Source organism: Heliangelus exortis, chromosome 1, assembly GCF_036169615.1.
Source record: "Heliangelus exortis chromosome 1, bHelExo1.hap1, whole genome shotgun sequence".
NCBI lineage: Eukaryota > Metazoa > Chordata > Aves > Apodiformes > Trochilidae > Heliangelus > Heliangelus exortis.
In genome coordinates, this window is record NC_092422.1 from 190,733,193 (window position 1) to 190,761,066 (window position 27,874).

General features: G+C 45.7%; 1 protein-coding gene across 1 annotated transcript; it reads left to right on the forward strand.

Moving 5' to 3' along the window:
• Positions 1-7,840: 7,840 nt before the first annotated feature.
• On the forward strand, positions 7,841-21,544 carry PHYH (phytanoyl-CoA 2-hydroxylase). The gene is made up of 9 exons (XM_071734098.1): positions 7,841-8,181; positions 11,778-11,833; positions 12,370-12,480; positions 12,601-12,766; positions 13,451-13,532; positions 15,785-15,966; positions 16,725-16,874; positions 18,371-18,502; positions 20,506-21,544. Exons 1-9 carry the CDS (start codon positions 7,891-7,893, stop codon positions 20,557-20,559), a joined length of 1,224 nt encoding a protein of 407 aa, XP_071590199.1. The 5' UTR covers positions 7,841-7,890; the 3' UTR covers positions 20,560-21,544.
• The last annotated feature ends 6,330 nt before the right edge of the window (positions 21,545-27,874 follow it).

Here is a 27,874-nt window from a genome sequence, read left to right on the forward strand (position 1 = left end):
GGACTGAGTGCTCCTCACTGAACCAGCTCTTCTTAAGCTTTTCCCAGATTGTGGAAGTCACTTCTGGATATTCAGACCAGGAAGAAGAAAATCTTGGATACTGGTTACCAGCACAAATCACAAATCATCTCTGTAGGAAATGAACCAATCTTGTGCATCATGCAGGCTTTAAGTTTCCAACTTTGCTCCTGATGACAGCTCTGGCAAAACTTGGCTCGTCTTTTTTCCACTCAGTAGTATTCTCAACAAACACCTTTTTAAAACTAGAATATTTTTTTTTCTTTTCCTACCCCTTGTGCATAGCCTAAACCACCCAGAACCTCAGGCCTCTTCTTCTGCAGAAGTCTGCGTGTTTACCCCAAAATCTCCAAGCAACAGATGAGTTTTTTTACTTTGCTTTGGGAAAAAATAAGTTTTTTTCACAGCAGTTCTGAAAATAAAGCATCAAAAACCAGTTATCTCTGCAGAAAATACTGATTTAATTCCTTTTATTTATGCTGTTTTGTGAAGTGTGTTCTGTATCCTGATACAAAACGAGCTGGCAGGTGTTCACTTTCTTTGTTGTCACGCACAAGGCTGTAACTACATAGATTATTTTATTAGATTGTTTAAAAAATCCTTTCCTAGATCAAATGTGTGCGGAGCAGTTGAGCTTTGTGAAAGTAAAAAGTACTTCTGTAAAAGTACTTGTCACAAAAATCTGTTGTCTGTTAAGATGGTGCCAGATATGTGTAAGAGGCTTGTCCTAAGCAGGAAAACTGGTACTGCTTGATAACTGGGTTGGGTTTTTTTCACTTGTTATGTTGATTAGTTCATCAGCCAGGTGTGAAACCAACACTGCTTCCCTAGATGTGCCTTGAATTGTAGGTTTATCTCCCAGGAGAAGAGTGGAGGAAGGCTCCTTGGCCACCCAGGTGAGTGGGAATTCACAACCATTGCTCCAGCCTTTCCTGGCAAGAGACATTTCCAGATGGACTTCCAGAGAAAAACCTTCTGCAGCTGCTTGAAGCCAGCTGGGAGCAAACCCCCCCTGGATAAACTGACTGTCTGACTGACTGACTGACTGACTGACTGACTGACTGACTGTCAGGGGCTCTGCCTGTTCCCAGGTGCCTGGAATTTGAATCCCAAAGTGCTTCCTGGCTTGGCCAGCTGAGTGTGCCACTGAGTGGGTGATAACTGAGTCGGGAAGCACTCTGTCAGCATCACTTAGATCAGCTCAGGAGCGCTGTGGTTTGTATAACAAGTTTTATTATTTTTTCTGTAAAATAAGAGATTGCAGGTCAAGCATAAGCTTGAAGGTGAATTGTACTGGGCTAGGAAGTGCTAAGATGTGCAGCTTTAAGCAAAGCACTTCAAGATCTTCAAATTAAGTGTTTTGAGATGCTAGTGTGAAAAAGCTTTTAGACCTCAGCAGCAAACAGTGGGGGTTATTACTGTGTCCAGTCATTTATATGAGTGTGCTTTAATTTGCATACACAGGTTCCTCTGCGTGAGAAGGCTGCATGTAAAACTGCACTGAGGTTGTGAGGAGAGTGAAGACTGAGATGGAAGAATTTAATAATTGGAACATTCATTAGCCTGAGCAATACACGTGATAAGTATCATATATTCTTGGAAAGCTGGTATCTGTTCTCTCTTTAATATGTTGGCTTCCTCAGCCTTTGCCCCTTATTATGAAAATTAAAATTATCCATGGCAGTATATAAAGTCAGAATAGCTTTGTCCCCCTTTTTTAGGTATTGTTTTCATTTAACATTTTGCTAGAAATTCAGGACTGACACATTTTGAGAGGGTAAGAAAGTTGGCATGGACAGGGCAGCAAACCCAAGTGACTGCAGCAGCCTCTGGTTGGTGCTTGAAGAGGGGGAAGGTAAGAAATAGCCTGTAAATAAAAATAAACAGCTAGAGGCATTTTTGATAGGCATTTTTTTCCAGGCTGGGTGGTCATGAGCAAGAAGGGGATCTTTTGGGGGAGCTGTAGGACCTCAGTAGGAGCAAGATGTCAGTGAAGGAATCTGAGCTGTGCTGAGGTCAGCTGGTGCTGCAGAAGCCACCCATGCAGGAGGAGCTTGGGGAGGTTTTTTTTAAGCTCTTAGAGCTCAGAGCTGGGTATGATGGATCCAGCTGGCTTGGTGCTCCTCAAGGCATCCATGTCTTTAGGAGTGGGTGGGCACCCACAGCTCAGAATTTCAGGGCCAGCTGAAGAGTCCTGAGCCCCTGGTTCCCATGCTGGAGGGAGAGGCCAGGCTGCAGTGCCCCAGGAGCTGGAGAGGGGTTGCCCAAAGCTTGAAATTCAGCATTGATCAGGAACTAGATAGGATGTAGTTTTTGTGGAAGGCAATGGTGTTCAACCTGACAAATACAATTGCACCACAGTTTGCAATCCTCAGCATGGAGAATTTCCTCCTCATGTGTCTAAGCCAGCACTGGGCTGGCTTGCTCTGCTTCCAGCAGCAGCAGTTTAGATTTCAGCACAGGCTCTGCTGCTCCAGGGTCTGTTCCAGGTTTATACATCATTGCCTGTCCCATCTCCAGGCTGTGACATTAGATCTTTCTTCTGTCACCCAAGACATACTTAAGTCAATGCTGTTTCCTGCTTTTGCTTGTGATGTTGACCTATTTTCTGCTGTAATGTTTTAAGGTATGAACAAGCTGTTGCCTCACATCTCCAACCTTCAGAGAGGAAGAAATAGTGACAACAGAAAAATGCTCCAAGTGTTTCTAAGGTAAAAATAGATTCGTGTTCAGATTCACATCCTGCATTGTAGGTCAGCTGGGAGATGCTCCAACCAGCATAGCAGAACTTGCAGAATATTTCTGTTTGGAACAGATGTTTTGCAGTCTCCTCGTCTAAAGCAGGGACAGCCTGGGGGTCACATCAGGTTTCTCAGGCCTCTGGGCAGCCAGGTTTTCACTATCTCCAAGAACAAAAATTTCACAGCACCTCCTGTTTCAGTGTTTGGCCATCCCCATCCTTCAGAATTTTCTCCTTGGATCTAACAGGAATTTTCCTAGCTGTAGTTTGTGCCTTTTGTCTCTAAATTTTGCTATAAACCTTCAAGTAGTTTGGCTGTCTTCTCCCTCTCCTCCCATTATGTACTTGCAGACAGCTGTAGGATCTCTCCAGAGCCCTCTCTGCTTTAAGCTGAGCTATTTTCTCACCCATTCCTTGTGCATCATGTGCTTCAGCCCCCTCACTTTGCTGGCTCTCCTCTGGACTCTCTCCAGAATGTCAATGTGCTGGGGAGCCCAAAAACCAGATGTAGTCCCAAACCCCCTCACAGAAGAGAAGAATCTTTTCCTTTGACCTTCTGGCTGCCCAGCCTGCAGTCAGCCCTTCTCACTGTAAGCACGCACCAGGCTCTCATATCCAGCTGGGCCAATAAGTCCTTTTCCTTTGCATGCAGGCAGGACCCAGCTTGTCCCACACCATGGTTACTCCATCCCTTTGATGAATTTCCAGGGGTTCTTGTCAGCCTGTCTGGTGAGGTCCCTCTGAGCAGGACCTGCTTCCTGAGCCCCATGTCACAGCCAGATTCCAAAGGATTCAGCCTTGCCCAGGGCAGTAACACAGAGAGAAACCAGCACTGGTTCTGCTGCAGAACACTGAAGGATGTCACTAGGAACTGAGTGCACTTTGTTCTGCTGACAACAGCCCTTTGAGCCCAGTGGTTCAGCCCATTTCCCACCCTGTCCCAAGGAGGCAAAAGCCTTCAGGGTTCAGATGTTTCTCTCATCTGCACAACTCTTCCATCACAGGAGGCAAGGAGCTTGGCCAGGCCCCATTTGCCTTTAGCAAAGCTGTGCTGGCTGTTCCCAAACATCTTCTTAGTGAATGTGGACACAGCAAATCCCAGAGGCCTTACTCCATAATCTGTTTGGAGACTGAGATCCCCAGCTCCTTTTTCTTGCCCTCTGTGAAGACAGGTCTGACATTTGCCTTTTTCTGGTCATCATCTGCCCATCTTGGACCAGGAGAGCAGCTTTGCCATCGTGTTGGCTCCTCCAGATAAATCCCACATTGTCCCATGGACTGGAATATGCCCAGTCTGCTTCAGTGGTGCCCAGTTCAGGCTTCTGCAGTGTCAGTGATGCTCTGTGGCCCCTCACCCCAGTGTCCACACAGGGGAGGCAAGAACAGACCATGCCAGCACAGCCCAAGGCACAGAAGTCATCCAGACCTTTCACCTTTTCCATGCCATTTGTCACTATGTCCCCCTATTTTGTTCTCTTTGGGTCCACATTTTCCTTCCTTTCACTGCTTCTGTTTCTGTAGAAGGCCTGGAATCTTCTGGTGATGAGAAATGAACCTGTGCACTGGTGATGCATTTTGTTGTTGTTCTTGTTATGGTTTCATCTACATCTGTTTTCCCTGGCATCTTAAGTTTAAAAAGCTAATTTTACAGAGTTGAGCAGCTGCCACTTCCCAGCACAGTAAATTAAGCTTTCAGAAGACCTCATCTTTGGAATTACAGTTCTGATCATAATGTAGATTTTAATAGTCAATTGAGATGCTTATTAAATTATAACACTGTGCATTAGGACCGTTCCTGTACTGCTGGAGAAATGGGGATCGTTTAGTTTTTATTAGTTTTGTGATTTAATGAACAGAAAACATTAAAACTAAAAGCCAAATGCCAAACAGCTGTATAATAACGTTCTATAAAATTCAGGAAGCTGACAGTCATAGCTGTAAAAACACTTTGCAAAGACACAGCCCCTCTTAAATGCCATTAATGTGAATAAAAAGATGAATGCCACCATCACTTTCCTTAACGAAGAAAATCCCTCCCAGTTTTCTTTCCTTAGGTTCCTGAGATTCAGACTCTACTTTAATGGAGCTTGTCAATGGATGTGAATGGTGTTCACTCTGGAATGTTTTGTTTATTTGGCTCTTCTTGGTTTCTAAATAAAAATCAGCTTAAGATGCAAAGGACAGGGATTTTCATGTGCGTCCATCTGCAGTTCTGCTTTTAGGGCACAGCTGATGTGCCACTGGTGTCACCTCATTGTCCTCAGTGCCACAGACCAGAGTGACACCAGCACTGCCCAAGATCAATCTTTTGTAATATTGAAGTTTGATGATGGACTGTGGCAGCATGAGGTACAAATAAAGGGCAGTCACCTCCTCCATGCCAAGGTGGAAGCATTTTGGGGTGGCCCAGTGATGTGGGAGTTCCTGCCCAGGTCAGTATGACTGGGTTTTACAGGTAGTATTAATCAGGATCACCAGAGAAGCAGTAAGTGAAAAGGAATGATTATATTCAATGCACAAAAATATGAGTTTTTCAAGGCTCTTGTTAAAAAATGCACATGCATATGTATGTAAGTATGGATTATATGTGTATAAAAGCATCTTAGTTCTCAAACTCCTCAATCAGGATAGCAAAATCACTACTTTTTTTATTTTATTTTATTTTTTTTCAGGTATGAAAGACACCTTTGCATAAGATATTGTCAAACACATATGAATAGAAGAAATACTTACATTGCAGCCAGGTTTGTGTCAGAATTGATAGGTGTGGTATTGTTCCACTTAATCTTTTCAATGGGAATTTTACTGGAATTTTGAAACAGATGAAGATTTATTGTTTCTGTTCCAGTTTGGAGTGTCAAGGCAATTGTAGTATATACCTGAACTATAAATAGACCTTGCAGTGCAGTTATAATTAGGGCTTCAGTAATAAAACTGTTACTCTAGTTGCTTTTTGTTTGTTTCCCTTCCCCCTCACTTGGATTTGATTTGAGGGATTTTTATTAACTTTCTGTTTACCTATGATTAAGGGTTTTCCTAGAGCTCAGGAGTCAAAGGTCTGATTTTGCTGGCAGTGAAGGCCTGGGTGTTATCACTGATGCTGCTATTTGTCCCTCCACAGTGTCTGTACATTTACCTCTGTGCCTATGCAGAATTGCTTACAGAGGTGTTTTAGGTTTTTTTCTGGATTCCTAACCTCCTTTTTTTGTCCTGCTTTTATGAACAGCCTGGGTTTTGTTGCAGCTCCTGAACCAAGTAATTCCACCAAGCATATGTGGAGCCACTGACCATGAAAGCCATTAATAGAAATGCACCTCACTGCAGGCAGCTGCCAAAAATTCAGGGTGTAAACCTGCTCTGTTACACCTGACCTTAAATTATTGGGAGTTTTGCCACTGAGATTTAAAGGGCATCAGCTTTTAGGATACAGGTAAAGTTCAGAAGCAATCCCTATCCATGCCTTGGCTTCTGTTTATCTGTAGCACTAACATGAGGCTTATTATATGTGTTATTATATTAACATTATATTTTATATTCCATCAACACATCACCTTGGATTCTAGCAAAACCTGTTGCAAAATGGAGTTGAGCTTCCTGAGCAGCGGCGATGCAGAGTTTTGGTGCACACCCTGTAATCATGGGACTGCCTGGAGCAGCTGGGAACTTCCTCTTGATCTCTGGGAGCAGAGCCTGGCTGGGTTGCCTGTGAGCAGGTTGTTTATAAACAAACTGGCAGAGTGAAGATCTGCTTATATATATTGGGTTGGCAAATTAGGTAAATTCTAAGCATGATTTCTTTCCAGTCCTGATGCTGCTCTCAAGCTTACGTTATGAGAGTATATTTGCTGGGTTTGCTGCTCTGTTTACCACTCCTCTCAGTGCTCTCCTGGCTCTCTTATTCAGATCCTCAACTTCTTCTCCTGGGAGAGTGGGTAGGAGACCAGCACACTGCCTTCATCCCACTTTCATCCTCATCAGAGCTCTTCTAGCCCCTGCTCTGCTCTGAGATGAATCCCCTTGGCCCAGGGAAAGGAGGAGGACGAAGGACACCACATTGCAGCAGGAGATACCCCACCTTCCAGCTTCAGGACTGAACAAATGTCACACCAATGGCACAAGCTGCTCTGAGCCATGGCACAGAAGGCCTGAAATCCCCTCTGCAGGACTGATGAGGCTCTGTGGTGTGGTGGCAACAGGGAGAGGTGCACAGATGATGGAAAACATCTTCTGAACTGTGCTTCAGGTACTACTTGTGATGCCAGTTATGGGGCTGTTTCCAGTCCCTTAATATTCTTCTCAGATGCATCACTGCACTCACAGTGTTCATTCAGGCAGATGAGAGTGTGCTAAGGACAGTGGATATTGAATATTCCACATTTAAGCATATCCCAGCTTCAGAGAAATACCAAGCCTCTACAGCTTATTTTTTTGCAAATACTATTTGCACTATTGCCCATTTTTTTTTTCCCCACACTTCCTGCCCTTCTCCCTACCCCAGACTTTCCTGTCCAGGGTTTCTCCCCTTTTTTTCTTACACAAAAGCACCAGGGCTGTGCCAGAAGGCTGGGCAGAAAGGCCACCCATGCCTCAGGTGTGGATTGATGCAGGCTGCAGACATCCCAAATGGCTTTTGCACTCCCCGGTGCTAGTGAGGTACCTGGGGCAAAAAAAAAACCCTGGCCACCAGCTGGGGTGACAGTGGGACCGTAAAAATCTCTGCAGAGCGCTTCACGGAGGGGTGAGGAAAGCCCTGAGAGGAGATCAAGACATTGGAATGGGCTGCCCAGGGAAGTGGTGGATTGTCCATCCCTGGAGATATTTAAAAAGAGCCTGGATGTGGCACTCAGTGCCAGGGTCTGGGAACTGCAGCGGGAGTGGATCAAGGGTTGGACTTGATGATCTCTGAGGTCCCTTCCAACCCAGCCAATTCTATGATTTTATGATTCTAAGTAAAAACATCCAGGCTGACCTCAGCCCTGAGCTGTGCCCGGGGACACCGAGCGCTGCTCTCTGCCCGGGTGTAATCCCGCAGCTCAGGAGCCGCTGGCAGGGAAGGGGGGGACGGAAACCTGAGGGAGGGGATGAGGGGCAGAGCAGGGGATGAGGTGTAAAACACGAGCTGAGCTTCCCCCATGCACACCCGAGCCCGCACAGCCCCTCCCAGCAGCTCAGCCCTTGGGCGCCCGCCCGCTCCCCGCAGCCTTTGCGAGCACGCAGGGCTGCCCGGGCGCATGTGCACCGGGGCGGAGACCGCGGCGGTTCTGGTCCTGCCCGCCGGATCTGTCTGTTGGGTCGGGTCAGGGAAGGAGCGATCCGGGCGGGCAGGAAGGATGGAGCAGGTCGGGATCCGGTCAGGCCCGGCGGTTCGGCTGGACACCATCCTCCGGCACCTCTGCCCGCGGCTGGGAGCAGCTCCTGCTCCTGTATCCTTCCTGCTGCGGGGTGGGAAGGAGGGGGTGGAGAGGGATGGTGGTCATGGGAGGGTCAGGGCTCTGCTTCCCACATCCCAGCGAGCTCCGCCTGTCGCTCGCAGCACCCTGCGTGTTTCTGTGTGCCCTGTGAGGGGTTTAGAGGAGCTTTGTCCTGCCAGGACACCCTGCCCGGGAAGGACCCACGGGCAGTGCCCCAGATCTGTGCCCTGGCTCCGGGGTGGGTGACATGAGAGGGGACCGTGCCCCGTGCAGCCCCTCCGAGCAGGGATGCACCAGAGCGACCCTTCCCCTGGCAGCCCTGGGGTCAGCACCCCAAAAACCTCTTGCTGCCTGATGCTTTCTCCCTGTGTCTCAGCCCTGCAACCTGTCAGGTGTGGGGATGTGTGGCCAGCTGCCTCTTGGCACCCCTCTGGCACATCTCCCCTGGCTCTGAACAGGGTGGGGGGTTCCCTGCAGTGATTTTTACTCCTAGAGATTCGTGGGTTTGAGGGAAATAAACTCTGCAAGGCTTAGTAGCAGCACAGTGACTCTCAGGTTTGGTTCAGAGGCACAGATTTGGTTGGTAAACCAGCAGCAGGAAAAACACATCAAGGTTTGGTCCGTGAGTGGGAAATGAGGTGGAAATGTTGGAGGCTGCCAGCTTTGCAGTAGATCAGAGAAAGAAAAACAAGGCAGAAATAAGTTTCCTTGTTGGTCTGTCCTGGCTTTCTGAAAGTTAAATGAAGGCTTCGTACTGATTGTATTTTTAAAGCCACTGCTGCCATAAATCTTCAAAAAAAAAAAAAAAAATTAAAAATGCTGCTGAATCTGAGAGCTGAGTGTTGACAAGTTACCTCTGAATTTTAATAAATTGGCAAAGAGGGTGTGATCAAACAGCATGTAGGAGTCTTAAAAATATGAAGCTAGGTGGATGGTACTTGACTCAGACTTCCATAAGACAAAGGTGCAAATAGGAACACAGCACTGGAAATAAATGCTGGGGAAAGCATCCTGGATGTAAAGAATGTGTGAATAAGTAAGGAGAGGTGCTGCACAAGCTGTTTTGTTTTAAAATTCAGTTCCAGTGGTCCTGATCAAAGAGCTCTGGGCAAAAATCTGACTCAGCTGGGCTGGAACAAGAAAGGTGTGTGGATAAAATGAATGACAGAATCCAGTAAGAACTGATTTATTTGATACATGTTACCTCAGCACACTGCTTTTGTTGTAATGTCTGGCTTGGTGAATTGGGCAGGGCAGTCAATTTTCCTTCCAGAAAATCCCTCTCCTTTTATGAACAGAGAAATGTCTTCATAGACATAAAAGAGACATAAAATCTGAAAACTGCCCAAAGCCCACAGGGTCTCTTGCTGGGCAGCAGATGTGCAGACCTCCCTCTCTTGGCTCAGTGAGCCCTGCAGCAGGGCTTAGCTTGCCCCAGCCTCCAACCTTCCTGGCTTGGAGAAAAGAGCATCCTGATCATCCTCTCTGTTTATTTAAACTTGCATAACAGAGAGCTTAATATCATCTTGTCCAGCCTAGTTTCCTTATCTAGGTACTTTTAGGGATCTGGTCTATTACAGGCCCATATTGGTTGTTCTGGTTTATTAGAAGATGAGTGATTTCTACACCACAGTGGAAAAACTCTGCTTTCACAGAGTGGCCTCAGGGAGGAAAGGAAGCAGCTGAAGGTAAAATGTGGCAGATTTTTCTTGGAAGTTTGGCATAGGAGCAGAGGGGAGTGCTGCATCAGTAACACCAGCACTCACCTCCTTACAGGAGGGCAGCTGAGAAGAAGAGTGCCTGGGGAAGACCCCTGTTCCCACAGCTGTGACTTCAGCTTGGATGGTGCCTGGCTGGGATACTGGAAAAAAGAAAAAAAAACAGCACAGCAACTGTAGAAGTGAAAGAAGTGAAGGCTTCCTCAAAATGCAGGCAAAGAGGGGATTCAGGAGGCAACTGCACCTCTTGAGTGATTTGGGTCTTCAGGTCAAACCCTTAGGCTGCTGGCAGGCCAGGAGTTTGTACTCTCAACAGAGCACCAGGTGTTTGTGAGATGGTTTATATGCAGGAGTTTGCACCATTCTTGGAGATTCTGCGGGGAGATGCTTTGGGAAAACTTCTGGGGATCTTGAGCCTCACTGTGCCTCTGCATTGGTCTCTCCAAAAGTGTTATAATGCCTGCTCAGGTAGGCAGCATAGCTTTGGATACATTATTCTCAAACACGTGTGTGAGGGGAAGAGAAATGTTTAAATACTCGGTGACTTCCCCAAAATGAGCTGCCAGATATCTCAGTCCCAGCTGCTGTACCTCTGCTTTTCAGTTTTTCAAGCAACCCACACTTGTCCTTGATTGCTGAGTGGCAAGAACAGAAGCAGTGAGAGGAAAGGGAGCTGGAAAGGCTGGGAGGACAAACAGAGCCCAGCACTTGGTGGACTTGTCTGCTGTCCCCCCATCCATAGGTGTTCTCAGGAGGGTGCCAGAGCAGGGCTCCAACCAGTGCCTCGGTGTCCATCAGCTGTCTGGGGACATTTAGGAGCCTGAATGCCCAGGGGTCCTGTTTTCTCTGAAACAGGATCTAAAATACGTGGTGTGGAGCAGTAGTGCTGAGGAATCCCTTGCTCTGGGACCTGCTGTGGGGGTTTCCACCTGTTCTCCTTATGCCCCTTTGGTCTCTCCTCTTCTTTCCCTCTCATAATTTTTGGTCAACATTTTGGCACGTGATGTGTTTCTTCTCTCCCTGTGTGTGATTCTTGGCCAGCTGATGTTTAAGCTTCCTGGTGTAGGGACCATAGATACAACTGGTGTGAAGAAGCCTATGTGTTATTCCAGAAGCATTATTGGGTTTATGGCACATTTAAAAAGTAGTGGTGAATGGAGGAGGAAAATCTTTGGTTTACATGAAACCCCAGAGCACAAGGATCTCCAAACATGGATGTGCAGACCCAGAGATCTATGTGGAAATAATCTTTTTTGTCCTTGCCCCTGGCTGACACTTCAGTACCACACACAAAGCTCTTCTGAGGCTTTATTAGCAAGTGGGTTTTAATTGCTGTCTTGATCAGAATGCCTCTCTCTGCATAGAACACACTGTGTTTATTCAAACCTGTTGAAATGAGTTAGAGATGTTGGAGTCCAGAGAAAGCCAGGAAGATGATGAAAGAGCTTGAGAACCTCTTTATGAGGACAGGCTGAGAGAGTTGGATTGTTCAGCCTGGATAAGAGAAGGCTCTGGGGAGACCTTATAGACACCTTACAGTACCTGAAGGACCCACAGGAAAGCTGGGAAGGGACTTTTTACAAGGGTGTGTAGCATCAGAATAAGGGGAAATGGCTTTAAACTGGGTCAGGTTAGATTGAGGTTAGACATTAGGAAGAAATTCTTCACTATGAGGGCAGCGAGACACTGGCACAGGTTGCCCAGGTTGGATGGGACTTTGAGCAACCTGGTCTGGTGGGAGGTGTCCCTGGTCAGGGCAAGGGTTGGAACCAGATGATCTTTAAGGTCCCTTCCCACCCAAACCCTTCTGTGATTCTATGAAACCAGGACATGTGTATAGCTCTTCTACTCTGTTGTGCTTCAGTATATGTTCCTTAACTTCCATCCCAGGTGAGTGTTCCTACTTCAGCCCACGTTAGTGCTGTGCCTCAGCCAGAGAGGTTTCGGTAAGCTGGGGCTTCCTTGGGAGAGATTAAAAAAATAACCTGCAGAACTCAATTCTTTTTTCCATCCTAGCACGTGTTGGTCCCTAGACATGGTGTAGCCTCTTGTTTTGAGAAGGAGCATTCTTTGCTTAACTGTAGCTTAGTTTAAAGAGCTTAACCACGCGCCTTGAAAATGTCTGAGTGGATAAGCTGACTGCAGAGACTCTGTCTGTGGGCTTCAGTGTCTCTGCTGAGAGTAAAAAGGCTGCTGAGGACTGATCCTGCTCGCTTTGGGAGGATGGGGTGTGGGGGGGATGCTTTGAATTCTGCCCATAGCAGTGGTGGGTGGCTGTGGGCAGAGATGCTGCACAGCCATGGGCACTGTGCTGGCTCTGCTGGGGCCTGGGGAACATTGCACTCCTGCAGAGCTGAGGTGGAAATGCAGGTGGGGAGGGTTTCTCGTGGCTCTTCTGAGCCAATCCCCCAGATGCCATCAGCTGAAGCTGCTCCTGTTGTTCTTCCCAGCCCTACCAACACCTTTCTCTTCCGTGTCTCAGCTATACCCTGGACAATGATCTCCTCACCACAGAGCAAAGGCAGTTCTACGAGGACAATGGGTATCTGCTCATTAAGAAACTTGTTTCTGATGAAGACATCGAGAGATTCAGGTACTTCAGGGCCCTTGCCTAAGGTGCTGGGGAGTCCTGTGTGCAGCAGCATCCTCAGAGGGCTCTGAGAGGCTGGCTGAGGCTGGACTTCCCACCATGGGTGTTCCCTCTACATTGCAGGAAAGAGTTCATGAGGATCTGTAAAAAAGAGGTGAAGCCACCAGGAGCCATGATTATGAAAGATGAGTCCCTGAGATCCCAGTATGGTCAGTCTGAAAAAGCAGTTAATAAAGTGCAGGACTTCCAGGAAGATGAAGAGTTATTCAGATACTGTACTCTGCCAGAGGTAAAATAAACACAACAATAAGGGGTGTGGTGTGGAACAGCTTATGTGGATGCATTTGTGCTTTCATGTCTAGAAAAAAAAGCTTTTTTGGTTCCTCTTAAGCTATATCCTTTATCCCTTAGAGCCCCTGTGTGTTGCTCCCATAAGTACATATGCAAGGAAGGAATATCAAACCACCTTTTAAGAGTGTTCTCTATGTTCATAGAAGGGATGGTGGTCAGAGAAGAAGACTTTAAGCAGTGCTCCTCTGCTGCTGGGGTGTGGAGCCAGTCAGGAATGGCCAAATTGTGCCAGGCTGGTGGGACAGTTCAGCAACATTTTCTGAATCTCTTTTATCCAGGCAGAGGATCTGCTCTCTGGTCTAGCTTTGTAGCCAATATTCAGGTTGTGGCAGACAGCAATAGCACTGTGCAAGTGTGACCCTGTCCATCTTTTCAGCCCCACATGGTTGGAAAAGATCACCAAGATGAAGTCCAACCATCTTCCTCCTTACCCTCCTACCCCCATTCCCATTTGTGTGCCATGCCAGATCCTGTCTCCTGCCCTACACCCCTCCATCCTGACCTCCTCCTCCTGTATCCTAGTCCTTAGCCAAATATCCAGGTCCCAGTGCTTCCTCAGCAATCTTTCCTATTATCATTCGTGTTTCTAATATTTTTTTTCCTAATATTTTCCTCCCTGTAGGTCCTCAAATATGTTGAGTGCTTCACAGGGCCAAACATCATGGCAATGCACACCATGCTGATAAATAAACTTCCAGATTCTGGTAAGGAAAGTTTGGATAAGAGGAGGACAGACAAATTGTTGTATGGATGCTGTCTATCTGCCCAAAACTGACTTTAGAGTTCTAGAAAAGATGTTTGGAAAAAAAGTAAGACAAATGAAAACCAAATAACTGAAAATCTATGAGGCCACTTTGGGAATGGTTTGGTTTCTTTTAACCTGGTTTAATGATAATAATGTTACTTGTCTTTCAGTGTTCAGTGGAACTTTGTTTGCTAAAGTTCCCCACTCAGGTGTCCCCATTCAGCCACCTGCACTTGCATGAAGTCCCAGGGTTTAAGCCATGATGTGCTTTTTAAGCTCAACTTTCCAAATGTATCACAAATAAGTGCTGCTGTGGGCTTTGGTAAAAGGCAACAACCACAGAGCTCATCCCTTGCCTGGAGTTTACACACTCCTGGCCTCACTGACAGCTGTTGCACACTCAGCACTTGGATGTGAAGATGCTTGAACAGGTGCCAAAAGAAGGAAGAAGGGTTTTGAAGCCTGGCTTTGGCTCCTGCTGCTATAAATCGAGATAATCATTTTATACAAGGGTGATGGGCAGGGAGATTTGGCTCTGCACAAGCTGTTCTGGTTTAGTGAGGTTGAGACCTGAGCTGTGTTTCTTATTCTTAGGTGTGTGGCTCCTGGGCAAATCCACAGTACACTGGGGTATTAAAAGAATGAGTTTGTTCAGGTCATCTCCCCTTGTCTTCTTAAATACTCTGCAGAAAACTGTGTCATTTTGGTTCAGAAATTATATATATATATATATATATATATATATATATATATATATATGAATTTATATATATACACACACACACACATATATATAATTATATATATAATATATAATATATAATATATAATAATATATATAATTATATATAATATGTATTAATTATATATATATATAATAAAGTAAAACCAAACCAATAACAGGCAAGAAATGGGAAGCTGCTTTTTATTTGCAAGGTCCCCATGCATTATCTTTGAGGAATACTTGAGGAGAGGTGCAGACCTCAGGAAAGCTTTCAAGGCTGCCCAAAATCTAAATAATATGGCAACTGACACAAGTAGAAACATTCTAATTGTGTCCATCTGAGGAGCAAACACAATGGCAAAATAAAGACTTAAATACATAAATAAACTATAAAAGGCAGTTTTGGTGTGGACGATATGTTTCAAATTCTGTATTTCCCATTCTGTATTCAAAGTCTGTACTTCCATTTTCTGTGGGAAAACAAGTAACAAACAAAACCTCAAAAATATTTATTTTTGTTCAGACTTCATGGAAGAAAGCCTGCTGTTGGGGTGCTGGGTAGACTGTCTGGTGAGGATGCAGTCCATAAATTGAGATTTTTTTTTTTTTTTTTATAAAAAGAAGGCCAAATATTTAAACGGGTTCAACACAGAGGGGGGTGGTTCTGCTTGCAACACAGTGACAGAGCAAGTGACAGCACAGCTGTTTGAACCTCTGTGTACTGGGAGAGGTTGTGCAACACCACGCTGGTTGAAGTTCAGTAAAATAAAGAGGGAAGCCCAAGTGGATGGTGGAAACTTGGCAGGGAATAATTGGTGGTGTAGAGCACCAAAAGGAGTCACACAGCCTCCTGGCAGTCACTGTGTCCCCCTGCCACTGCTGACCCAAGAGCCACCGCTGAATCACAGAATCATAGAATTGGCTGGGTTGGAAGGGACCTCAGAGATCATCAAGTCCAACCCTTGATCCACTCCCACTGCAGTTCCCAGCCCATGGCACTGAGTGCCACATCCAGGCTCTTTTTAAATATCTCCAGGGATGGAGAATCCACCCCTTCCCTGGGCAGCCCATTCCAATCTCTGATCACCCTCTCAGTAAAGAAATTCTTTCTAATGTCCAACCTAAACCTCCCCTGGCACAACTTGAGACTGTGCCCTCTTGTCTTGCTGAGAGTTGCCTGGGAAAAGAGACCAACCCCCCCCTGGCTCCAACCTCCTTTCAGGGAGTTGTAGAGAGTGATGAGGTCTCCCCTGAGCCTCCTCTTCTCCAGGCTGAACAGCCCCAAAGAGGCTGCATCACTCTTGGTCCATCTTGGGCTGGGGTCTGAGCTGACCCGTGTGGCTTCCAAGTCAGGCTGGAGGACACAAAGTCCCACTGGTGGCAAGCAGCAGTTTCTTAGGACTTGTTACACCAAGTGCAGAGGTTTAATAGAAGGTAAATACTGTGTCATGTTCAGTGAGGCTGAAGCCTTTGACCCTGTGTTGCAGATAACCAGACTTTTCTCCACCCCATGCATCAGGACTTGCACTATTTCCCCTTCCGGCCCGCATCTCGCATCGTCTGCTCCTGGACTGCCATGGAGAGGGCTGATCAGGACAACGGGTGCCTGATTGTCCAGCCAGGGACACACAAGACCCCCCTGCAGCCTCATGGTTACCCAAAGTGGGAGGTAGGGAAGCAGAGGGGGTTGGGGAAGGATTTTATCACTGGACTGCATTTTGGTTGGGATGAGCTCACCTTGGGGGGATGATGCGCAGGTCAAAGCTGAGTCTTTCAGTGATGGGTTTTGTGTTTATGCAAACACTGATTTGTCACTCTGGGAGAGTGTTCCTTACCTGGCATCACCCCGTGTAACCTGGGTGGATGTTGTGTCTGCTCCCACCTTCACCTAGAAATTCTCCAGCACATGGTGGCATGACAGCATCAACACATGCAACCACTTTCCACTGCCCCGGCCAACTCTGAGGACTCTGTCTCCTCCTGTGAATTTGTTCCTGCTTAGTGAGCCTGTGTACTGTCCCAAAGAGGAGAAATTGCACATTAAACAACTGGATGCAATTAAAAATCAAGCAGTATCTTCCTCTTAAGAGATGACATTTCATGACCTGGTGCTGTTAGTGGTTGGGGAGCAGAAGGCTCCAGCAATGGCATCAGGTCACACTTGTGGTGTCCCCCAGTGCTCTTGTCTATGCTCACCAGCCAGGAAATGTTCTCAATTGTATGGAATAATCTTCAGAAAAGAGAAAATACATTCTTCTGCTGTACCTGAGGCTTGAAGTAGGAAGGCTTGGAGGCAAATGGGTAGGCTCTTAGCTGGACATACTGAATACACTGCCTGGAGGAAAGCTCAGGAGCTGTGCCTCACACTGAGAATCAGCACTTGCTCTGATTGTAACTAAGTTATTTCAACTCAGCCTTTTTTTCTAGGGTAAAACCAACAAACTTTTCCATGGGCTGCTTGATGAGGATGAGAAAACTCCCAGGGTTCACCTTGTCATGGAGAAGGGAGACACAGTCTTCTTCCATCCTCTGCTCATTCATGGCTCTGGAATAAACAAGACATCAGGTTTCAGAAAGGTAGGAAACTATCTCTTGATACAACTTTTGATATCTTTTTTTTAAACTGATCAAACTATCCCCCCCTCTCCAAGAATGTGGATGAAATTTTTAGTGAGTTTTTAGCTTCCTTTTACGCTCTCTTTAATTTTTTTTTTCTTAAATATCTCTGGCTTTTGGGAGAAGAGCATGCTGTGGGGCTTCTTGAAAAAAATCAGAGCAGGAGTAGAAATTAGATGTTGAAACTGCTTGAAGCTCAGCTGTCTATCCTTGCTTTCCCAATAGTTCCCTTTCAGCTCTCCAAAACATCAGGACCTTCTCTGACTTTTCTCCCTCTTGACTTCTGGTTTCCCATCTCTGAACAGCAGGAGCCTCCATCATCTGATAAATATTTATGATAACACGAACCATCTTTCTATTGAAGTTTTGCTTATGCATCATCTATTTTGCATCATGGTTATTTAGCTCAAACAGGGAAAAGTGTCCTCCTTTGGAGTCCTGACCCTTTCTCAGAAGTGGATTCATCCAGGCACATAAGGGTCTGTAGCCTCCAGTATAGCCACAGGCAGCTTCCCCTTATGCACCACAACACAGACTGCTCTATTTTTATTTTGTTTTGCCTGTATTGACCAGTATCCAGCCCATTCTTCCAGCCCCAGTAGCAGTTTACTGGTGTGAAATTCCTTCCTCCTACAATCCTGGAAGCAGAGAGTGCACCAAGTGCTGAGAGTCTCATCTGCTGGCCCTTTCCTGGCTGGTGGAGCAATATTCCTGCTCAGTACTTCACAGAAACATAAGAGCTTCCTCATACTGTGCCAAATCCCAGCACTCATCTGCCTTTGGGGTAAATCAATGAGTATCCTGGAGGTCCCTGAGGCAGGTTGTGGTCTGGCACCATCTAAGCTCTGGCATCATCTCTCTTGTGGGTGTCACAGCTGATGGAATGAAAGAGCTCTTTCCAGTGGGGTATTTCTGTTTATTTCCTCTGGGCTTTTGCTTAAGCAAGAGCTTACAAAAGAAGCATCTTGCTGTGTCTGGGAGCAGAAAATAAGAACCCATGCTGAAGACACAGATCTGCTGCTCCAACCCTGACTTTCCCCAGTCCCACTCTAGCTGCTGGTGTTCTGAGAGCAAGTAGTACAGTCCACAGGCACAGAATGGTTGGAAGGGACCTTAAAGATCACCCAGTTCCAACCCCCCTGCATGGGCAGGGACACCTCCCTCTAGACCAGTTGCTCCAAGGCCCATCCAGCCTGGCATTGAACACTTCCAGGGAGGGGGAAATTAATTCTGGATGAGTGTTTGGGAGAGAAGAAGAGCACATTAGGAAACAAAGAGTATTTCTCCAGGAGCACACTCTCAGGAGAGCAGAAGTGCTGAGAATGGAGGCAGGAATTTGTTGGCATGATCTGTCAGGGAAGGGTGGGGTGTCCACAATCTGGGATGCGGGGGATTTTTTTCCATTGGTCATTTGTAATCCATGTGGCAGTGAGTGGTGCCCCATTTCCTTCCTGCAGAGCATAAGCTGCCACTTTGCCAGCTCAGAGTGCTACTACATTGATGTCAAGAACACGACCCAGGAGCACCTGGAGAAAGAACTGGTAGAAATGGTTCGTGAGAAATACAACATGACTTCTGTGGCACTCAGGGTAAGTCTTGGCTGTGTGCTCTCTGTTACCATCCTGGTCAGTTTCCTATGGCAGATCAAGCTGTGGCAGGCAGAGGTGCTTGACAAAATCAAAAGATATGATGTTCAGTGGAGGCTTTTTTGGGGCCCTTTTACTCAGAAGGCTGCTTCTTGCTGTGATGGAGCAGTGACCTTGCTTTCCCTTCACTGCATCTCCTGGGTCATGGTTTGGTGTGGGGACTGTGTCTGAACCAGAGCTCTTTAGAGTTATATTTGAACTGCAGGATGTAAACAGGGATGTGGTCATCTTCTGCCCTGAATTTCCAAGTGTAAGAAGGTGCAACAGCCTCAATTTAGTGAATGCAGTTTGTATGTCCCCAGTTCTTACAGCTTCCCTTCCAAGTAGCAGGTGTGTTCTGCTTTTAAAACAAGTATCCGTATCTGTCTGCAATAGTAGTCTGGGGTTTTTTTTGTTGTGGTTAAATATAATCCCACACCAATTGTTGAGGCTTGAGGCTACAGCAGGTATGTCAGCAGGGATATATGTCTGCCTCAAAAAAAACAAACAAACAAAAAACAAAACAAAAAAACACAAAAAAACCCCAAAAAACCCCCAAAAAACAAACAAACAAAAAAAACCAAAAAAAAAAAAAAAAAAAAAAAAGAAAAAAAAGAAAAAAAGATAATGGCCTCTTATTAAATAACTGAAAACATTGTGTAAAATAGAAGGCAAATCTAAATTCTTCAGGAATTCAGCCAGTGACAGAATCCTAAAACCTTGTTCATAGGGTGGAAATGTTCTGAATTTCTTAATCTGCAGCAGTTCTCAAACGTGCACAGCTGGTTGGAAGGCTGGTTGGAAGCTGGTTGGATGTAATAGGCAATGTTTTTCTTTTAGAATTTACATATTTTACAGATATTACTACATTTCAGGCAGGTGTAGGGAGTGCTAAGGTCTCCCCTCAGGCTTCTCCAGACTAAACACCCCCAGTTCCCTCAGCCATTCCTCATCCCTGTGCCCCAGACCCTTCACCACCTCCCTTGCCCTTCTTCTGAGTCTGCCCCCAGGTGAGTCTCCCCTCAGAGCAGTCTCTTTTAGCAGTTTTTACCCAAGTTGGAGCTTCCTCCCAGAGGAGTGCCCAGCTCTTACATTTCATTTAGAGCTGGGGCTGTTCAGCCTGAAGAAGAGGAGGCTCAGGGGAGACCTCATCGCTCTCTACAACTCCCTGAAAGGAGGTTGTAGCGAGGTGGGAGTTGGTCTCTTTTCCCAGACGACTTTCAACAAGACAAGAGGACACAGTCTTAAGTTGTGCCAGGGGAGATTTAGGTTAGATATTAGAAAGAATTTCTTTATGGAGAGGGTGATCAAGCAATGGAATGGACTGCCTGGTGAGGTGGTAAATTCTCTGTCCCTGGAGATATTTAAAAAAAGACTGGATGTGGCACTCAGTGCCATGGTCTAGCAACCGCACCGGTGGGTCAAGGGTTGGACTTGATGATCTCTGAGGTCCCTTCCAACCCAGCCAATTCTATGATTCTATGATTCCCCTCTGGCTAAGGGCTTGGATTTGTATCCATAATTTCCTGCAGCACAAGTGATGTGCTCCTGGGCAGCAGTGTGCAAGGTGCAGTCACTTGCTGAGCTTCTTTGATCACCCCGAGGCACAGAAGAGAGGCACAGTGTGCAGACAGGTAAAGGGAACTTCTGCAAGGGTCGTGTTCTCTCTGCTGCTTGTGTTTCCCCTTCTGCTGCCTCCCAGATTGAACCAGGGGCATCTTGCCATCCATGTCACACCTGCAAACAACCTTTCTCCTGGGGGTGCTGGCTGCACCTTTTCCTTAGTTTGGGCTGTATTTTGGTTCTTGATATTTAGGATTTGAAGGGACATTCAAATGGTATTTTGTTTCTGGGTAAGCAAGCTAAGCTGAGAATGTTGTATCTGTTCCTGTCTCTAAGCTGGAATCCTGGCCACCATTTTTTGCTGACCCTTGTGGCTTTTCCTTTGTTTCATTTTTGTTCTGAAGGACATCTGGAACTTCCGAGCTCGGCTTGTGCAAGGGGAAAGAATTAACCTGTAGGAGCCATCTCTGAAGAACAGGATGGGAAACCTGTGCCCAAGAATGAGTTTCTCTGATCCAAGAGCGTGGCCCCTGCCTTGCTGGGCAGAATGATGTGTGCTTTGCTGACCTCTGTGGTGGTAACTTAGCCAAAGATGTTGCCATGCAGCACTTCTATGCTAATACAGAATAATTGCATGACAGCTGATGTGAGACAACAAAAACCTAACCTAGAAAAAGAGATTTACTGTGGTTATCTTAGGCAATCGAAGATCTAAAATCTTGAAAATAACACCTTGATTTTCTTGATGTTTTCATTCTTCTGTTTCAAATGTTTCTCACATGATATGCCTTTGGAATGATGCTATGCTAACAAGATTTTATGCAAGAATTTATGCAGGGGTATGGTTTTTAATGTTTCCAACTGCCTTTTCTATGCAAAAGAAATGAAATTAATCAGAGTTCTGTGCAAGCCCTGGGTGTGAGCTCACATGGGAAGTGCTGAGTACAGCTGATGGAGACAGGAATATTGGTACCCACAGAAACAGTGGTGTAAGGAATTGGATAAAGGGGAAGCAGCCACCACTCACATGAAAAATAAAAATAGGATTGAGGGGCTGAAACATGATGGGTGGTGGAGTTCTTCAAACACGACGTGGTGACGTGATACCTCACCAAGCAGTGCTGGCATGAGTGGAATATGTGGCTGATGGGGTTGGGAACTACTGAGCCAGCAAACCAGCCTCCCATTGGCTTTGCACAACTGATCCAAGGCTCTGTGAAATGAGGGCATCCTGCTTTAAATCCAGCAGATCTGGGAAAAGGTGTCTTTTGGGGCTGCCAGGTCAGGGAGATGTTCCTCAGGATGACCCAGTGGCAGGGTGGAGCTGTGTGCACTGAAGTGATCTCTTGCTTTCCACAATGTTTTTCCTTGCTGTCTGAAAGATTCTTCTTACTTTCAGAATCTATTTTCTCAAAATACAGATTCAATCAGAGCAAAACTGTGTTTGAGGGCTGTGTTGTGTTCTTTCTGCCACTCAGAAATTCTGGTGGTGGGTGCATCATTGAATACCTCACTCCTCTCCTCACACTCAGAAAAGGTGCCAAAACAGCCCCAAAGGCTGCACTGATGGCTCTTGTGACTCCTTCTGCTCTGTTGCCCTGCAGCTCTGGAGGTCACTCAGGTGAGACAGGAGATCAGGTGCATTCCTTGTCCTTAACCCACAGGGCTCAAAATCTTCTCCCCTGAGGGGCTGCCCAGGCAAGCAGCAGCAAATCAAAGCTGCTGCAGTCAGTTCATGCAGGACAACATAACATAGAGGAGGGGTTTGTGCTTCCTCTCCCTGCTCCATCTCTGGGGGCTCTTGGTTTTTTCTGTGCTTTTTAAACAAAGGAAGGTTCAGCACACTTACTGTGTTGGTCCTGCACCCTGGGTGGTGGGCTGAGCTGTCTGGGCTGTGATTCTCACCTGGAGACAGATGGGTCCTCTCAGTAGTCTCTGATTTGACCAGAACACCAAGAGGTCTGACAAGAGGGAGACATTAGGACAGACCTCCAGCCCTGCTCAGTGGGTGATTTGGAGTCTCCTCATTGCTGCATCTTGTCCCATATCCTCTCTATAACCCTGGCACTGATCCTGCTCTTGGGGAGATGTCTCTCCAGACTTTGACCTTCTTTGCATGCTGCATGGGCCTGAGTGAATGATTTCCAGTGAGTTGGAGGCCCCTCTGTTGACCCTGCTGAGCTTTGGCTCACAGCCTGGCAGATGCTCTCCTTGGTATTTCTGTGAGGGGTTGGAGTATCTTGTCTGGACTTGGAGTATCTTGGCTGGTTCCTGACACAGGATTCATGGGGAGATTTCTCTGCCTGGTGTTACTGGTGTAGCTGAGTTGACTGCAGCGGGAGCTGTGACCACAGACAAGAGCTACAGGTGTCCCATCAGTTTCCCAGTTTCCAGACTGAATTTCTCTTACTACAGGTGGAAGAAAAGGGAAAACTTTGACTTTTAAATTAAAAAAAAAAAAATTATCTGCATCTCTGCATATGGATTTAGTATTAAGTTTCCTCTTTCAATTGAACAAATCCATCAAAGACCTCACAGATCATCTAAACTCAGCAATTTTCCCATTGGATGAGACAACCCTGCCTTACAACAACATGCTGAGGATGCTCCAGAGCCTGGGAAGGACTAAGCTTAGGCAATCTTCCCTTGGCAAGGAGTCTGATCCCTGCCCCCTGAGCTGGCAGAGCCAGAGCCAGCAGGGCTTCTTGGCTCCTTCTCAACAAAGCTACAAGCTCATGGGTGTCCCTGGGACAGTAAGGATGGACAACCACTTCCTTACAGGCTGTTTGAGCAAGGGATGGAGTCCAAGGGATGCTTCATCAGTTGATGTGGATGTGACCTTCTGTCTGGGGGATCTCTCTGGTAAGTGCTTTCTTGCTGCTGTTCCAACCCATCCCAGCCAGCTGAGATTCTGCTTCTTGAGAAGCTCCAGGGCATGCACAGGGGAGAGGAAAATCCAGGTGCTGTGGCTGAGCTCCACCCTGGAGCTGTGCTGGGCACCAAACTGGGCTCTTGGTGATGTCTCTGCTGTCAGAGTCACCATGGAAAATCCAAATCCAACTTCTCAACTGGACACAATCCCATGGCACTCCCCTCACCCCCTCTGCCTGCAGCCAACTTCCCACCCTGGGTTGTGTTTGCATGCATGGGCTGCATCTGTGTGTGACCTCCTGTGGCTTTTCCAGCTGAGGTTTAACCTTTTTTTAGGTGAAGCTTCAACACCACCTGAGGCTTCATTAGCAAGGGGAGGTAAATTGTCCTGTGTGTGAGACTCTGCTCTCCCTGCCTGGCAGAACAGAGTTGTGTTTGTAAACTCCTTAAAATGAATGGAAAGTCCCCATGTCTTCTTTCCCTGTCAGGTGTTGGGAGGAGTCTCCTTTCTCTGCAGCAATGGTTCCATTCTCTGTTGTGCTTCAGTGTATTTTCCCTAATTTAAATCCCAGATAACTACTCCTGCTCCAGCAGCAGCTCATGGTGCTGCTCAGCTGAGGATGTTTCAGTAAATTGTATCATTTCCTACAAAAATAAAAAATAAAACATTGAATTTCAATTCCTATTTAATTTTCCCAATTTTATTTCTGCTGTGGGGAGGCTTCTCACTGATTCTCCTTCAGATGCTGGCTGGAGCTGCTGATTCTTGGCATGGCACTGTCCTGCCAGGTCCCACTGATTCTGGAAACAAATGAAGTTATTTCAGTAAGAGGGTGTTTTAATTTAGTCCCAGCTTGGAGGGATAAATTTCTTATTGCTCTGTTTGCTGTAAATGGTTGGGTTCACACACTGGGGGGTATGTATGTGCCCCCCAAATTGTAGTGCTGTTATAGCTAACTGCATGGGACATCTAGAAAAATTATTTCCAACTAATTTAGTGTGTTTTTGCAGTTTAGGTCTCTGCACCATGTCCACTGTTCCTCAACTATTTATTTTTTTAAAGCAGAATTCAAGTTTCAAAAAGGAGAATGCAAAATAAGACCCAGTTGCTTGCCCAGCTTTCTGCCCTTGGGTAAAACCTCATTGGTTAAGACACTTTTTTTTTTTTTTTTTTTTTTTTTTTAAGGCTTGACATTTCACATGTGTTGAAAAAAAATGCTTCCTGGAGCTGGGTGGAAGACAATAAATACAGAGAAGATGCTTTGGACTGAGTTTATGTGCTATTTTCCAGACTAACAGCTCAGAAATACCAAATTTAGTCTGACTCCTGACCTTGCTGACAGTGGTTGCATGCTCAGTGCTTTGATATGAAGACACTTGAATAGGTGCCAAAGGAAAGATTTTGAATCCTGGCTTTGGCTTCTAGTGCTGCAGATCATAATCTGACTTCATACAAGAGAAGTAGGGGGGAAGCAAGTTTAATTAACTACACTGTAGTTTTCCAAAGTTGATTTGACTCTTCATAAGCTGTTTCCTACTCTGAGGCATCCAGCTCCTGCTCAGGCACAGAGTATGCTGAATAATTAAAACATTCAGTTTGCTCATGGCATCCCCAAAACTCTACAGAGCAGCTGTGGATCTGAGAATAATGTCTGGGCTCTTCTATGCCCTTGGGGTGAGATTTAAACTCATTTGGCCTCAGAATTGAGTGCCAGCAAGGAGCATGCTTAGAGGCAATGCTTCATCTCCAGCTTTGGAGCACCTTCTGGGCATGCCTGACTACCAAAAGTGATGTGAGGTTGCCCAAAACAATTCTGTGTCAGATCTAAAGTGCACCAAGTGTCTTTTTCAGTGCAAGCACCCACATTCCCCATGTCTTAGATAACCCAAGCTCTGCTTCCCCCATCGTGTGCTCCTGGGCCACATGGAGAGGGGTGACCAGGGCAGTGGCTGTGGCTGTGCAGCCAGGGACGTGTGAGGAGCCCCTGAAGCCTCACAGCTTCCCAAAGTGGGAGGCAGAGCAGCAGGGGTTTTGGGGAGGGTGTGGATCAGGGGGCCACATTTTGGCTGGGGGGGTACATTCTAACATGGTCAGTGTCTGAAAAGCCTGTTACAAACAGGGTTTTGTTCACACCTATCATTTTTTTGTTAACACTCTTGTTTTGCTATCCTGGTGAATTCTGAAGATGCTTTCACCTTCTATGAATTCATTCCTGACAGGCAAATTTTTTATTTTTCTGTAAAACTGGATGATAAACAATTGACCAAAATTTAATTTCAAGACATTATTTTTTTCTAGTGATGAATGTCCTTGGAGTAGGAGTCTGGACCTGACTCCCCAGAAGTGGCATCAGGCAACACTTGTGGGGCTCCCCTGTGCTCTTCAGTCTTTCCAGTGGAGAGAAGATTTTAATGGTATGAATTCAGCTTTTGAAAGCAGATGAAGAACATTTTAGTTATGAGATGGGGATTTCTCACAGGGGGTTGCAGGTCAAAAGAGAAGGTGAGCAGAAAATTTCTATTCTATGTGCTATGTGAGGTACAACTGAGGAAGCTGAACCAGCAGCATCTCTTCTCTTACACTGAGAAACCAGTGTTGTTCTAATTTTACTGAATTATTCCAACTTTTCTTTGGTTTCCTGAGTCCACCCATCAAACTTTTCCATGGGCTGCTGGATTATGAGTCCCAGGGTTCACCTTGTCATGGAGAAGGCAGACACAATGTTCTCCCATCCCCTGCTGATTCATGGCTCCAGAGCAAAGAAGAGATCAGATTTCTGAAAAGTGGGAAACCACCTCCAGATACAGCTGTCAATATTTGTTTAGCTGCTAAGCCCCACCAAAGCCTTCTTAACTAGGACCTTCTTGCAAAATAAGTGGCTTGATGCAACCTTCTGGATGCAGAGTTAAGAATTGTAATGAACACACATTCTCACCTGACTTCTCTGCTTGCCACTCTGGTTGCTGGTAATCTGAGAACAAACTTAAGTATTGCTCTAAGTCACAAGTGTCCATGATCCAGGATATTTGAGCTGTTTTCCACTGGCCATTCCTAATCAATGTGGTAATGAGTGCTGCCCAGGTTCCTCACCCAGAGAATAAACTCTCACTGCTGCTCCACTGACACTGAGGACATGACCCAAGAGCACCTAGAAAAAAGAAGTGGCTGAAGTTGGACACACAAAAAATATGCAGTGACTTCTGCTTCAAACCTGGCAGCAATGCTAAATCATGACTTGATCTTGTAACTAGGAAGCATTTTTGACCTTTTTTTTGCTGATCAGGCTGCTTCTTGTTGCCTGCCTGCCCTCACTCTCCAGGCAGCTTCTTCACTCCACTGGAAAACAGGAGAGGAGCTCTGCAAGCTCCTCCTCCAGCTCTGCTTATTGCTATTCCCACCTCAGAGCTGCCAAAATTGATTTAATCCACACACCTTCCTATCCTCCAGTGCAAAGCAGCCCAGCCAGGGCCAAGTGACACCTGCAGCTGTTTAGATGAATCCAACTGAATATTCATGAACAGGAGCAAAGTTTATCCAGCACCCATCTCTGATGTCTTCTGTGCACAACACATTGATCCAGTGAGCCCTTTGGCTTGTTTAAAGTCTGGTTTTGTGAGTGGGGATTTGTAGCTTTTTATTTGAGTTACTGTTGGTTCTACTTTCCAGCTGGAGGCTTTGAAGAGACAATGGGTTAATGGGTATTTTTATGAACACGTGGCCAAATGGATAAACTTGTGCCAGGAATCTGCAGGAAACACTGTGTCCAAAGACAGTGGTTTTTAAGTATTTTTGTTTGGTTGGTTGGTATTCATTTGTTTGGGGTTTTCTTTGGTTGGTTGGGTTTTTTTATTAATGCAAGCTGTTTGGAAGAAGCAAGCAAAGATCAGATCATGCAAAGAAAAAGAATTAATCTTTAAAGTGGCCTCTGCAGGCCAGGATGGAAAACTTGTGCCTGAGCATCAGCTTCTGAGGAGCCAAGTTTGTGTCCTTTGGCCCTCTATGCAATAAGCTGTCCCAAATACTGCATTACAAAATCACTTTCAGCTAATACAAAATAGTTGCACTGAAGTTGAACAGCTGATGTACTTCAAAAAAATGCCTGACCTACAAAAACAGATTTGCTGTGCTTATTTTAAGTAATCAAAGAAAAATGATGATGAGAGATGTGCTTTACTTCTTGATTATTTTATTCTAATCTCTCTCTTGATATACTTTCTGGCTGATGCTCTATTAATGTAAGGTTATTAATAATCTTAATAGAATCATTATTGTAGATGAAATTAATGAATCTATTTTAATAAGGTTCTCTGCATGATAATGTTTTTAAGGCTCCTAACATTCTTTTTTCATGCTTCACTGAAGTAGAGTCATGGCCATTCCCATTGCAGCAGGTGCCCCCCAAAAGTTTCCCATTTTGGGATGGAGAGCAGAGGATTTGCCAGGTCCATGTGTGCCCACAGGGCTTGGTTGCATTTTTTGGCTATGATGACTGCTGTAATTCACAGGTGCTCCTAATTATATTGACCCCATTGCCCCTCTTGTGATTTTGATTATGTTTGGTAGTGTCTGGGGTATGGCCTTTTTTTTCTTAAAGATTAAATTCCAGAAATTCTCTGGTTCACATGAGGATTTCAAGAACTGGAGAAAAAATGGGAAGGAGAAATCCCACCTGCAGTGTTTTGAAATATTTAAGTTTGAAAAAAACAGGACCCACCCTCAGAAGAAAAAAAAAAAGTTAAAATGGGATTCTAAAATTTCAAAACTATGAGAGGGAAATGAAAAAAAGAATCCCCTTTCATTTTAGTTTTAGCCCTTGTGATTCTTTAAGCTGGTTTAATTGATGTGGTAAGGACCATTCATAATATTCAGCACTTGACAAAGCTGCTGCTGGATGATTTTGT